The sequence below is a fragment of the Rhinatrema bivittatum genome, chromosome 11 (assembly GCF_901001135.1).
Source record: "Rhinatrema bivittatum chromosome 11, aRhiBiv1.1, whole genome shotgun sequence".
In the NCBI taxonomy this organism is placed as follows: Eukaryota; Metazoa; Chordata; class Amphibia; order Gymnophiona; family Rhinatrematidae; genus Rhinatrema; species Rhinatrema bivittatum.
Window position 1 is genome coordinate 79,652,799 of NC_042625.1, and position 13,462 is coordinate 79,666,260.

The window sequence follows — 13,462 nt, forward strand, 5'->3', positions numbered from 1 at the left end:
ACTGAGAAAATTAACCATTTAGAGCTCCTCTCTGTTTTCTATCTTTTAATCAGTTCTCAGGCTACAGTAGAACACTGCCTCCTATCCCATGACTTTTTTAATTTCTCTCATGAGGTATATACTTTCTGAAAATCCAGATACATTATATACTTGGCTCACTTTTATTCATACCTTCAACAAAATGCAGCAGATTGGTGAGGCAAGACCTCCCTTGGCTAAATCCATATTGGCTTGGTCTTAATTAAATTGTGACTACTTTTATGTTCAGTAATTTTGTTCTTTATAATAGTTTCAACCATTTTTCCCGGTGTCTATGATCTAAAAATAAATACCACAGAGACTTTTTTTTATTCCCAAAATCTATAATTGTAAAACTAGCATTTAAACAATTTTAAAATCCCCCCCCAACAAAAAATAAAAATAAAAACAATTTCAGTTCATTAAATGAAAGAATCTTTGTTAGGATCATTAGTGTCACAGCAGAGTCTCTTAAAAATAAACCCACCAGGAAATACTGTAGTGCAGAGGGTAGCCAGCTCCAGTCCTCAAGCACCACAAATAGGCCAGCTTTTTAGGATATCCACAATGAATATGCATAAGGTAGATTTGCAAACCATGGAGGCAATGCATGCAAATCTATCTCATGCATATTCAGTGTACATAGTCTGAAACCCTGGCCTGCTTATGGCTCCTGAGGACCTGAGCTGACCACCCCTGTTGTAGTGTTATAAAGTTACATTTCACAAATATTTTCTTTTACATAAGAAGAGGACAGCGTAGTAGTAGTCTGCAGCATGCTCAAGGGCATCCATCATTGAGATGTATATACCAGGTCCTCACACTGCCACTTGGTCAGTCTGCCCTGCACGGCTCTATTTTTTCCCTACATAAATGAGACTAAGTGTAAGGTACAAGGAGCAGGCAAATAGGGAAGGGATTCCATAGGTCACTTTCAGATCCTGATAAATGGCTCAACCAGACCCCTGGGGAAAGAGGAGCTGAAAATGCAGGACAGACTTCTGCTCCTCATCACCTGGAGCCACATAGTGATCCTAGGCTAAGACAGAAATATGGAGGGACCCATATTAAAATACCAGTGTCAGTTTCTAGATGTTTTTAACCCTGATTTCACATTTTATACTAGTACATTAAAAAAAAAATAAAAAAAAAAAAAAAAAAAAATATATATATATATATATATATATATATATATATATATATATATAAGTGATTGGAGAGCAACCTAGAATTGTGGTCCGAATGCCCGTTTCCTTCACCCTTTAAAAGGTGTCTTGTTCCCATCAGCTAGAAGCACTGCAAGTCAGGACTGTACAGCTTGCCATCGGCTTCTGGAAGGCAATGTTTCCTATCCTCTCCTTCAGAGAAGACAAAATCAGAACACTCTTTGCAAGTTCACAAAAAAGTGGATGGCAAAATGCAAACAGAGAGAAGGACCTGAACCGGTCAACAGAAAGGACCTAAGGTCTGTAGTAAAACAGTGATTTAGCCTGGAAGAGGGAGTGGCTAGTGTTTACTTTAGCGAACCATGTCCCTTTTACATGGAAAGACCTATGCAAACAGCAAGAGGAGTGCTTCAACTCCCATGAAGCAAATGGATATTAAACAAATCTCTGTTGTAACAAGGACAAGTTGGTCAAATGCATCTCAGCTCTTAAGATAGTGGGTATAACCATTTAAGAAACAGAGACTGGGTACCAAATGCATGAAAGTTTCCTCCATTTTGTGACTATGGGAAAAAATACTTTCTACAACTGGCTACAAGTGTGCAACTCGATGGACTATTAAGATTTTTGGAAACATCTGGAGAAAAGTCCACATTGATCTCTGGGCTGATTTTGTTCTAAGTAAACAATGTACACTGCAGGCCACACTCAGTCCCTCTCTTCTTATTTCTGTAAATAGCTACAAGCCGTGCTCTCTTTTCCTGTTCCTTCTACATCATCCCTGCACTGCAGACCTTGGATGTTATGATTGAGCAATCTCTGGTGAAAAAAAACAAAACAACACTGAGTGATTTACAAACTGCACTTCTGGGCTGGATCACAGGAGGAAGCATGAACTCACTATTACTGAGTGTCACGCCTGGCCACTGCTCAGCTTTTCCTCCATAGACAGTAAGGAAGTTCTGATCAGTAAGCTAAAGAGTCTTCTCTCCACAATGAGAGCCCTGCTGAAGAGGGGAAAGAATCTCTTCAAACTGGATATTTTTCTTTAAGAACCTGACACCTTTGATAAAGATAATCTCATGAATCAGTGGTACAGGGACTGCAGTGAGGAGCCATTTGCGATGCTATAAGTAGTGCATACAACAGTAGATTAGGATCTGTGAGTCATCTTATCACTGCTCTATTGCACAAGAGGCAGAACAAAGGTCATATTCACAGCCTACTGATGTTCAGACTAGACCTGCAGTGGTGAGGAATGTCTGAAAGTGAGGAAATCTGAACTGAGGTTAGTGGGAGGAAGAGGGGGCGAGTGTCACCTACTCAGCCAGTCAATATGCTAGGCCTTGCCTCCTAAGTCAACAGCCGGCCACGGTTCCATGGTCCTACAAAGCTGTCCAATCTTACCAGCTGCAGAAAGGCTATACAAAAACAAACAGAAATCCTACAGGTTTCATTCACTCTACTGTTCACTGCCTTTCAACATTCACTTGCTGCTGGCATGACATGCACTTTACCACACCCTATCCCAGCCCACAGCTTGGCAGCTCGAGTTATCTCAAGACTGCAAACAGTAAAACATAATAATAATTCCAGTGTTGATTTATAGTGTTTCCTCAATATTGTATAAAAACTTCAGTCTATATCAGAAATTTCAGTCACGATAAAAACAAAAAAACAAAACAGAAAGGACATGAAAGCGCCTCAGTAGTATTGTTGAAGTACAGATGGTCTCATCCTGGTGAAGAGACCACAGAGTCACAGCTGAAAGTCCAGGCAAGGACAAAGTTTGGCAATCAATCATAGCGGAGGGCCTGTGGATCAGGGCCATCTAACACTTCCTCCATCTCTGAGATTCCAGATCTCCTGTGCTCTTCAAGCAAAAGTCGTAATCCATTCCTCAGCAGACACAAGAATAAGTCCACCCGCCCCCAGAGGGAAGGCTACCTTCCAGCGCCAGGGCAGTTCACCAGAGGACCCGTGGAGTGTGTATCCTCTCATCTCATTCTGTTCTGCCTCATAAGCGGTACGATGCTAGACGAGTGCCCTGCCTTCCCCAGGAATGGATGTTTCAGCAGCTCGGTGGCTGTAGCTCTTTGGCCTGGATCTCGCACCAACATTCGATCGAGGAATCCTTTCAGCAATGGGGAAACCTGCAGAGGAATAAGTTGCACTTCTTATTCATAATGCAAAGTTTTCAAAGGACAGAGACAATGGGCCTTTAAGACTCTTTTCCCTAGGCTTTTTTCCAGGGCTTTGCTTACTCTGGTTGCTACTTCACTAGAAGTGCAAGAGGAGGCTCAGCTCTCTGCAGGACCTGTGAAGGCTCCATTGGCAATACTCCCAGTCCAAAAGGGCAGGAGCCAGAGCTGGGAATGGAACCCAGGGCACTAACCAATGGGCTGGCATGTTGACCTCAAAGTGAGATTAGAGCAGGAACCCCACCGAAAGCTGCTCCCCTACCTTGTGCACGTTCTTAAGTTTGGGGGGCAGATTGTCTCGAATCATCTTCATCGCTTTTAGAGGGGGCTCATTGAAATAGGGAGGCTCCCCATCAACCATTTCTATAACCATCACTCCAAGGGACCAGATGTCAACCTGTCATAGAAGAAAGGAAACAACGTAACAGTACTGAGCCCACCCAAACCTCAATTCCCTTTGCATAACAGGCTTAGGGACCATGTCAAATAATACAAAGCCAGAAACTACGCCAGGCAATCAAATTTTTAGGAAATATGATTTGTAAAGATGACTCAACATTTACAAGCTTATTTCATCACACAGGTTAAAAGAAGCTGGCTATAAAGCAGACATTTCTCATAATCCATTTACTACTACATAAGAACCTGCCATGCTGTGTCAGAGCAAGGGTCCATCAAGCCCAGCATCCTGTTTCCAACAGTGGCCAATCCAGGCCATAAGAACCTGGCAAGTACCCAAAAACTAAGTCTATTCCATGTTACTGTTGCTAGTAATAACAGTGGCTATTTTCTAAGTCAACTTAATTAATAGCAGGTAATGGACTTCTCCTCCAAGATCTTATCCAATCCTTTTTTAAACCCAGCTACACTAACTGCACTAACCACATCCTCTGACAACAAATTCCAGAGTTTAATTGTGCGTTGAGTGAAAAAGAACTTTCTCCGATTAGTCTTAAATGTGCCCCATGCTAACTTCATGGAGTGCCCCCTAGTCCTTCTATTATCTGAAAGAGTAAATAACCGATTCACATCTACCCGTTCTAGACCTCTGATGGTAACTAGAATCTTTGTAGGTTGTGAAACATTTTAAACAAGTTGTATTTGAGATCATAGTATTCTTATCTTTAGGTGGGAAGGCCTTAATGATACTAAATAATTACTCTATGACCACTGCCAGTGCTTACCTGGCATCATCTTATTTACTGTATCTGAAAATAATTGTCTCTCACAATTTCACGCAGCGCCCTCCCCTGGCATGAGGCAGCCTCCCGTGTAGGTGCTCTCCTCCCTCCCCCTTCCTAGGGTTGCTTCCCTCTTGCAGCCTGTCTTGCCTGCACAGTCCTAAAACCCCATCCCTTATGCCTCATTTTGCATCTCACGACCCAGGAGGATTCTGAGCAGGTAGCAATCTTATTTATTTACTTATTTATTTAAACATTTTTATATACAGACAGTCATTGGGAACATCTCATCGGTTCACAGATAACATAATGCAGCAACAGGCCTTACAACTAACATGGAACTAAGGAATAAACTCTAGGAGTTATCAAAACAGAACGAGGAACTATGTATCTTACCTCTGGTCCATAGGGTAACCGAGAAATGAGCTCAGGGGCCATCCAATAGGGAGTTCCGACCAAAGATTTCCTTCGTGGGACCTCTTTATTCACTTGTGCACAAAATCCAAAGTCCGAGAGCTTTACCTGTGTAGGCAGAATGAGAGAAGTGTGAGCTGCAGAGTCTCCCTGTGCGGCACACAGAGTGCAGAGGCCCAGGAGTGCTGTGTTAAAAAAAAAAAAAAAAAAATGGCAATGGTAGCTTCAGCCTCAGAGGAAGTCACCCACAAACACACTTATCATCCCACTAGGGAGGGAAGTGACCCTCTCAAGTGCTGCAGAGAAATAATGGGGACGGGCAAATGAAGGCATAAAGCAAAATCCTTCAAAAGTCGTTTAAACAAATTATCAAAACTAAAAGACCTACAGAGCACATGTTTAACAAACAAAATGCAGTACTGGTATAAAATTCAATCCCAGTGAGACTCATGGGTTTAGAAACTTCTTAGACACAGGTAAGCTCAGTGGTGCAGCAGAAAGGTCATCAATGCCACCTTCCAGAAACGAGCCTGCGTGTAAGATGGGCAATCCCCCGCACAGGAAGCTTGCCAGAAGCATGGTACGCGGCAAACCAGAACCACGTTGGAAAGGAAAAAAGGCGGCAGCCCAAGATCTGGGCGTCCTTCACACTGCCATAACACCAACAGAAAAAAGCAAGTCTGCTTACCTTAAACAGCAGGAGGAGTTAGCCATGCTGTCTGGGCGCACTAGATGGAGCCCTCTCTCTCTCTAAGCTTACAGAGCTTTGCTCTTCTGAGTGTGCACGGCAGCTCCCATGCGAGCGACTTTTGTGAGGTCCTCTCAGTTTGTAACAAAGTCTATAGAAAGGTACCTACCTTATAAGGCTGTCCAGGCAGGAGAGCAGGCTTGCATGGCTAATTCTTCCTGCTATCTACGGAAAACACCGGTTACAGTTAGCAAACTTGCTTTTTCCCCTTCCATAAACTGGCTGGATTAGCCATGCTGTGGGCTGCTGTGGAGCCTGGTCTTTTTATATTTGGTTACTTGCAATCCAGAATCTGGAGTGGACAACCCTTACTTATCTGCTATGTGGTTTAAGACTGCTCAACCTACTGAACTGTCTGAGGCAGGCAGCTGGCCGAGGTAGCAGTGGGACGTGAAAGTATGAATTAATGACCACATTGCTGCTTTGCAAATGTCTTCAACTGGTAACACTGTGCAGTGCATTACTAAAGAAACCGTAGCACGCACCTGATGCGCTGTCTGAGCCTGATAATTGTAACGAAGTAGAGTTATAACAGGTCTTGTATACAGTTAGGGCTCCAGTTTGCCACTAACTCTCCTAAGGCATTTGGATAAGAGACTAATAGCTCTGAGGTATGTCTGTGGCTTTGAGTTCTGTAATTTTAATAAGCCAAGGCTTGTTTACAATACAGACTATGCAGCGTTTTTTTCCCTTTCATCACTTTTGGTAGAAATTTTGGATGCATGGAAAAATTACAAATATGGAGGAAAATGAACTAAGGCCTGTAGTTCTCTTACTCTCCTTGTCAAAGTTATTGCTACCAAAAACACCACTTTCCAAGTTAAATATTTAAGGGGTGCCAAATCTAAAGGTTCAAAAGTGGCTTTCACGAGCACTGATAAAACGACATTAATGTCTCAAGGTAACGGTGGTTTCCGTATTGGAGGGTGAAGCTGAAGGAGGCACTTCATGAAATGTGAGATGAGAGGATGCACTGAGATCACTGGTCCCTCCCCACTGACTGTGGTAGGCTGCAATAGCACTTAAGTGTACGCTGATTGATGAAGTTGCTAGCCCTGACTGGGAGCAGTGATGCAAATATGTTAAACTCTTCTGGGGACACACCAATTAGAATAATGCCACCATTTAAACTAGTAGTTACAACTAGTTAATTTTTTTTTTATTTTTTGCAGGGATGGTGTATCAAGACTCTGGTATTATTTGAACATCATCTTGAAAAGCAGCTTTTGGGCTTCCTCGTTTAAGAGGACCAGATAAGATGGGTCTCATGGGGGAGCTACAGAATGGGGAATAGTGGGACGGTTGATGAAATCTAGATGGCAATCCCTGTAGTATTATGTTTAGTACCCACTGGTCCAATATTTGGGGCTATGCTGAGAAATAGTGATGGATTCTGCCCCGACCAGAACTGGTGACTGTGGCTGGTCAGGAATCAAAAATTCTGTTGGGACTTTGAAGCAGATTGTTATAACTTTTATGGCCTCTGCTCTCTCTGGCAGCCTCTTGGCTGTTTGAATTTGAACTCTGGGTTGTTGCTATGTCGATGTGCAGTATGGCGGAAACTGTCTGTACTATTTTCAAGGGTAGAATGATGTTTATATTGTGAGTGCTTCCTGGCGTTCCAAAGTCAATGTACAAGGACCATACTGCTACGTTTTGTTCCTTAACCTGGGAAGACTGTCTCCCTAAGTTTGTCCCCAAAAAGGTTGTTGCTTAGGCATGATAGCTGTGTCAAATTTTCACGAACATCTTCTCTGATAAGCGCTAACTCTTAAAAGGCCATTCGGCGGGTGGCAATTGACGCTACAGATGTGCCAGAATTAGTTTCAAAAGCCTCAAATAAAACAGAGATGTCGTCTTAGACCTTCCAAATTGTGGAATGGTTAAGGTGTTATCTGTTCCCCTGTGTCCGATCTCACAAAAGATTACAATTTCTGCAGACATTCAAAGAAATATTGCACCAAGTAAAACTGATGCTGTTGTATCCTTGACATGAGCATCGAGCTCTGAAACACCTTGCGTCCAAAGTTGTCCAAGATCTTATGGTCTTTGCCAGTAGGTGCATTTTAATGGTCTAGTTTTCTTAGTCCTTTTCATTGAGGACTCCACTACCACTGAGGCATGAGATAAACGCACTATTCCATAAACTGGGGATTTTTTGGGGGTTTGCTCTCCGAGCCACTGGTAATCCAGAAAAAGGGGACTCATGCTTTCAACATCGATTCTAACACGGCATGCAAAGGCAGGGCCATGGGCTCCGCTGGAATATCCAGAATTTAAGATGCCCAATATCTCCGAGCGTGGGTCTGGCATTATTTGGACTTCCACATCCCAACGTAGTTCCCAGCTTCTCCACGAATCCAGAGTACGTAAGATCTTCTGGTGGAGAGGAGTGTTCTAGAGGTTCTTCCGGGGGGGGTCGGATGGAATTCTGATTGAAGTGCTTGGTGAATTTTCTGGTGATTTATCTGATGGAACATGAGATTGGGGAGAAGAAAGTAGGCTGTGTTCTCCTACTGGATCAGCAAAATCCAGTATGCAGTCCCAGTTCTATCTGAATCAGCAGGCCAGCTAATTCAGCCTGCTTATCGACAGAAAAAACCCCATTCATTTCCCTCTCTTTCCATTCACTAATCTTAGATTGGTTCTCCTAGTTTCAAACAAAATCTTTGTACAAAAAACAGCTACTACTGGAGCTGTACCCCATCCATGTCGGTACACAACATCTGGTGCTGTATTAAAATATCCAATTTTTGGACAGAGATCATATAAGAATTGCCATACAGAGTCAGTCCATCAACTCCAGTATCCTATTTCTAACAGTGGCTAATCCAGGTCACAAGAACCTGGAGGGATCCCAACTAGTAGATAAAGTCCATGCTTCTAATACCTCTGGCTTACTAAATAGGATGTCTAGATGTTAAATCTATTGTATTAGATAAATGTCTCACTCTTAACATAGCAATGCAGTAAATGACGGCAGAAAAAGACCCAAGTGGTTCATCCAATCTGACTAAATTATTCCTTTGTAAGGATTTTTCAGTTAGTAAAAAAATGCATTATGCTCACATGGCTAGAGGAGGTTCTCCCAGACATGACTCTGTGGAGGGTCCAAATGCATAAGCATGCATAACCATGGAACAACTCTCTGCCAAATATATATAAATGCAGAGAAAGCAAGAGACCATTTGCAAACTAATTTGATTGACTGAACTCCTAGCCTGTGATGGGGAAGAAAGCATGGCTCTAAGAATAGCTCCATTGGTTTTACCCAGGATCCCTGCCTATCCTCTTGTTTGTGGTAAGTACCATCATATATCACCAACATAAGACTAATCAAACCTATCGTGCTCAGTTAAGGGGAGAGGGACTGTTTATTTGTTAATTCATTTGAACTCTGATATACATGTATATATATTTCTCAGAGTTGTAGTGGTAAAGGTGCTTGTAGTAGTCATGTCTGTGATCTTACACTATAACAGGAATGTCATTCATACTACACTACAGACAATCATATGTTAGATATATAGCACAATATGGACTTTAAGGAAGAGAGTCTGCCGACATTTTAAAGCTCAACATATTAAATCGTATGTGTGGTGATGGAGTTCCTGGAAGGAGTGCTATGTATATCCTGCTGAATATTCATAATGTCCGCTATAGCTTTCAATGTTTATTACTTTATGTATACAGTCTCAGGAATTGTAATGGCTTGATTTATGATAATCCCAATAAAAAACTAAAAACAATAAAAAGGGCATTTTAATGGCTTGCAACAGTACGACTTGTAATAGGACAGTAACATACAGTACTTGTTTCCTAGCTTTTTATAAGCTCATCCTATCTGTGCAGATGCCTGCTTTCTCTGAGCTTACCCTGCCATCGTGAGTTAGCAGAATCGAATCGCTCTTAATATCTCGATGAATGACTCCCTGGTCATGAAGGACAGACAGTGCCTTCAGTACAGACAGACAAACAGCGGCTATCTGTTCTTCATTCATCCTGGAAAAGAGACAAGAGGGAGGAACACATTTCATTACAGAAGGCCGATCAGCTCACGATTCAGCTTCTACGGCGTGAACAGGGGCAGAAAGAGAATTTGGAGACAGTGACAGAAAGATCTTGCGAGAGCTGCAACTGCCCCCGGCTTTACCTGGTGTGCGTGACAATATCTGTCAAGGCTCCTCCTTCCAGGAACTCCATCACCACCCAGAGCTCATCCCCTACCAGATAGCTGTTGTACATCTCAACCACATTCTCATGCTGGTAATCTCTCATAATCACAACCTGAAACACAAACACACATAATGAACCACAAGGAAATATTTATGGGCCAGGCCACCTTGAATGGATTGCTTAAGCTGCACAGAGGCTCTCATTTTTTTTTTGCTTATTTACTTTAATATGTGACTATACAATTAAGCTCAGAACCTAAACCAACCGAAAGTATAATCTTCTACACAGCCTCTTTTCAAACTCCCCCTCCATATGCTTCTCACACTAAAACTGCTGATGCTGCCTTCCTCACATGCACTTCCCGCTTCCAAATCACTCACCAACTTTCCAAACTGTCATGTTCCCTGAAAACTAAGCTCCACACAAAGTTTGGTGGAACTAGGTCCAGCCGTTTCAACTTTACTATAAAGCGGGGGAGACCACGCTAACTGCCATATAAAACACAGGCACTCACAACAATCTCATAAGCCTCTTTTCCTACAGAACTGAGGCCAATACACGGCACAGGCACTAGGTGGCAGCACTGTTTTACCATTCTTAAAATGAAACCAAAAACCAAGAATTGCTAACCCTCGAGGTCAGCATGGATGAAAGCACAGATGCAGGTGTTTTTCTAGTACTTGTATCCTTTTAGTGATCCTAACACAACAGACTTCCAAATAATCCCATAGAGCAATCACACAAATGCATACTGCAACCCACGTCAGCTTGGATTTTATTTTATACTATCTTAGCAGAAGCATGGGTACCTCGCTGGAGTTAGGGAGAAGGCCACCTCACCTCGTTGAAAAGCAGCTCCCGCCGCTGCTGCTTCCGCAGGTCCATTTTCTTCACTGCCACCAGCTTGCCGTTGCTCCTGATGGTTGCAATACACACGATGCCCGTCGAGCCCTCCCCAATCTTAATGAAGTTGTCCAGATAGGTCCTGGGGTCACCGGGATCCACCACCATCTGCAGCGCTGCTCGGAACTGTTCATGGGATACGCGCTGTGGCTCACGTTGAGGAGAGCGGGGCTGCTGGGGTCCTGCTGGAGGTGGGGGCACAGGCGCCTGAGAGTTTGAGGGAGGGATATGGGTTAAATGTGGATCCGAAGCATGGGGAGAGAGTTTTGGGTGGGGTGCTTCTGGGTTCTTTGGTCTCGCCTGACCCTGCTGGACCCTAGATGAGCTGCTACTACCAGTTATTGGGCCATTGGAAGAGATTTTCTGGGGCATCCCCACCTAGAGTCACAGAGACAAAGTTTTCATGTTAGGAACAAAACAAGAAAAAAAAAAAAACACATCAAAAGTTGCAAGTGGGATTACAGATTTAAATTTCCCCTTCCCAAGCCATGACTGCAATGTCACAGACTCTTCACCCTGACCTCCATGTCCTACAACTAACCAGATGGAGATACACTTTTTTGAGGGGTCATGACAAAAGAAAACCAGCCCACCTGCAACACGTACTGCTTGTGCTTTCAGGGCTGGAGGTGTAACAGGGAAGGACTCTCTTACCTGGGGCAGTGCTGCTCTGCTGGGGTCCGTATCTGCTCGGGGGTAAGTGTTAAATGGGCGGCCTGTCTGATGCGCAGTCTTTATCACCCCGTCAGAGACTGGGATATTGGGCGTTCGAATGTTAGGTCCCGATAGGGGGCGCTTGTCCCGAGGAGACTGTGGACCTGTTTCCCCCGTGTGTGTGGATTTTGGTCTCTTGTCTGAGCCATCATTCCTTTCCCTCCTCACCACCCTGTCAGGGGGCTCTCTATAGTCTCGCTCTGCGGGGTGCTCTCTCCTGCCATCCACCCGCTCGTGGGGTCTCGTCCTGCTGTCTGTTGGTTTTGGGTAGTCTGGAGGTGGGGGTCTGATGCTGGGCTCCTGTCCTCGTGGCTGCTGTGGGGGAGCTCGAGGATCTTCTCTGTCCCGGTGTCTCTCTCTCCCTTGGTGTTCCTGCTCATGCTTGGTCCCTGGGTGACTTTTGCTGGCTTTGCTCCGTGCGTCCTGGTGGTGAAAGTGGTCACGGGAGATGGCGTTCAGTCCGTTCTCCTGGGGAAGCTGGTCCCGTCGGGAGTGTAGCGGAGGGCTGTCTCTCCGCAAGGAGTTGGAACGGGACACAGACATGTTCTCAAACTCATCCAGGAGCCACATTAGTGAACCATCCCGGGCAACCGCATTTCCTCGTACAATAGTCTGAAAAAAATAAAATTAACAGCAAAACACCGAGGTGAGCTGGATTTAAGGCTGAATAACACAATCATTATCAAATATAAAACTGATTGTACATCTCACATTAACCAAGAAAACACAGAGGTAGGCGATCTATGATAGCCGTTAGGAAAAACACAAGAATAGATGCCTGGATCTTTTTCAATGTTTATTAAAACAGAGACGTATATTAAAAACATTAACCTACTGGAAGGAAGGAAGAAAGAAAGAAAGGATTTTCTGTTTCAGTGCTTATATTACTATTCTTTGAATTATCTTCTACTTTTCAGGCACATCAACAAGGATTACATTCAGGTACTGTCCCCAGAGGGCTCACAATCTAAGTTTATACTTGGGAGCAATGGAGGGTGAAGTGAGTTGCCCAAGGTCACAAGGAGCGGCAGTGGGATCTGAACCCTGGCTTCCCTGGTTCACAGCCGCCTGCTCTAACCATTAGGCTACTCCTCGTTTTCCTTCTTCAGTACCGAGCACAATCATGTTGTGAAAAGTCAACCAACACCCATGTCCACTTCTCAACACACCACTTTTCCCGGGAATATTAATCCTGTGGTATCGGGATTATTTCAACCTCCTCCCACCCCAAAGAGCACTTTCCTTGATACCTATTTACATTTTCTAAGAGATGAAACACTTTTCATGCCCAATCCTGCACTGCATCTAGGCATATTTTAGTTGCCCAAAGACCTGGGCACAGGTTATTGATAACAATCAGCACATCAACCCCCTGACTTAGGGTGGGTAAAGATGGAAGTGGCTAGTCAGGAATGGAGGTAGGCGCTTGTTCACCTCATGTAACTGAACACAGAAAGGCCCTGCTTTATCTGAGAGTTTAAGAGTCTGACCAGGCAAAAAGAGAGGAGGAGCTTCAGCGGTCATAACAGAGGACATGAGCGGAAGGGGAGTGGCAGCGTCTGCCCTAGATCCAGGACAACAGAGTCACAAGGGCAGCAGTGAAGGGAGGGTGCAGGAAATAAAGCCTCTCAGGTCTCCTAGACACAAGGCTGAAGCAGGACGTCTGCTCAGTGAGCGTGCCAGCAATGTTCAGAATCGGAGTGCAGTGGCTTGAGCTAGGCTGCTTTCAAGGGCCTCCATTTGTCACGCATTAACTTTACAAGCTTCTTCTGCTGCAAAACCAGCATTTGAACTCAGCCCTGACTCCGATAAGGCAAGACCCCTCTGTCTCCCGGCCCCTCCCTACATAAACATCAAGCTTTGAAGAACCATAACAAGCCAGCAGGACGGTCTGGCATTACAACTATGACGACTGGTGGTCAGATCCTTGCCTTCCACAGC

The 13,462-nt window shown here is 44.1% G+C and overlaps 1 protein-coding gene across 9 annotated transcripts in view; it reads right to left on the reverse strand.

Annotated features, from left to right (window-relative positions):
* Positions 1-2,770: 2,770 nt before the first annotated feature.
* The window catches only part of PAK4 (p21 (RAC1) activated kinase 4), an 88,798-nt gene continuing 78,106 nt past the window's right edge, over positions 2,771-13,462 (reverse strand). For all 9 annotated transcript variants that reach the window (XM_029619540.1, XM_029619538.1, XM_029619536.1 and 6 more), the window contains 7 exons: positions 11,462-12,133; positions 10,745-11,185; positions 9,882-10,015; positions 9,604-9,730; positions 4,963-5,088; positions 3,648-3,782; positions 2,771-3,337 (listed from right to left, as the gene is read on the reverse strand). In XM_029619540.1, the coding sequence (XP_029475400.1) occupies positions 3,182-3,337; positions 3,648-3,782; positions 4,963-5,088; positions 9,604-9,730; positions 9,882-10,015; positions 10,745-11,185; positions 11,462-12,133 (1,791 nt within the window). In that variant the 3' untranslated portion in view covers positions 2,771-3,181. The remainder of the gene's footprint in view (positions 3,338-3,647; positions 3,783-4,962; positions 5,089-9,603; positions 9,731-9,881; positions 10,016-10,744; positions 11,186-11,461; positions 12,134-13,462) is intronic.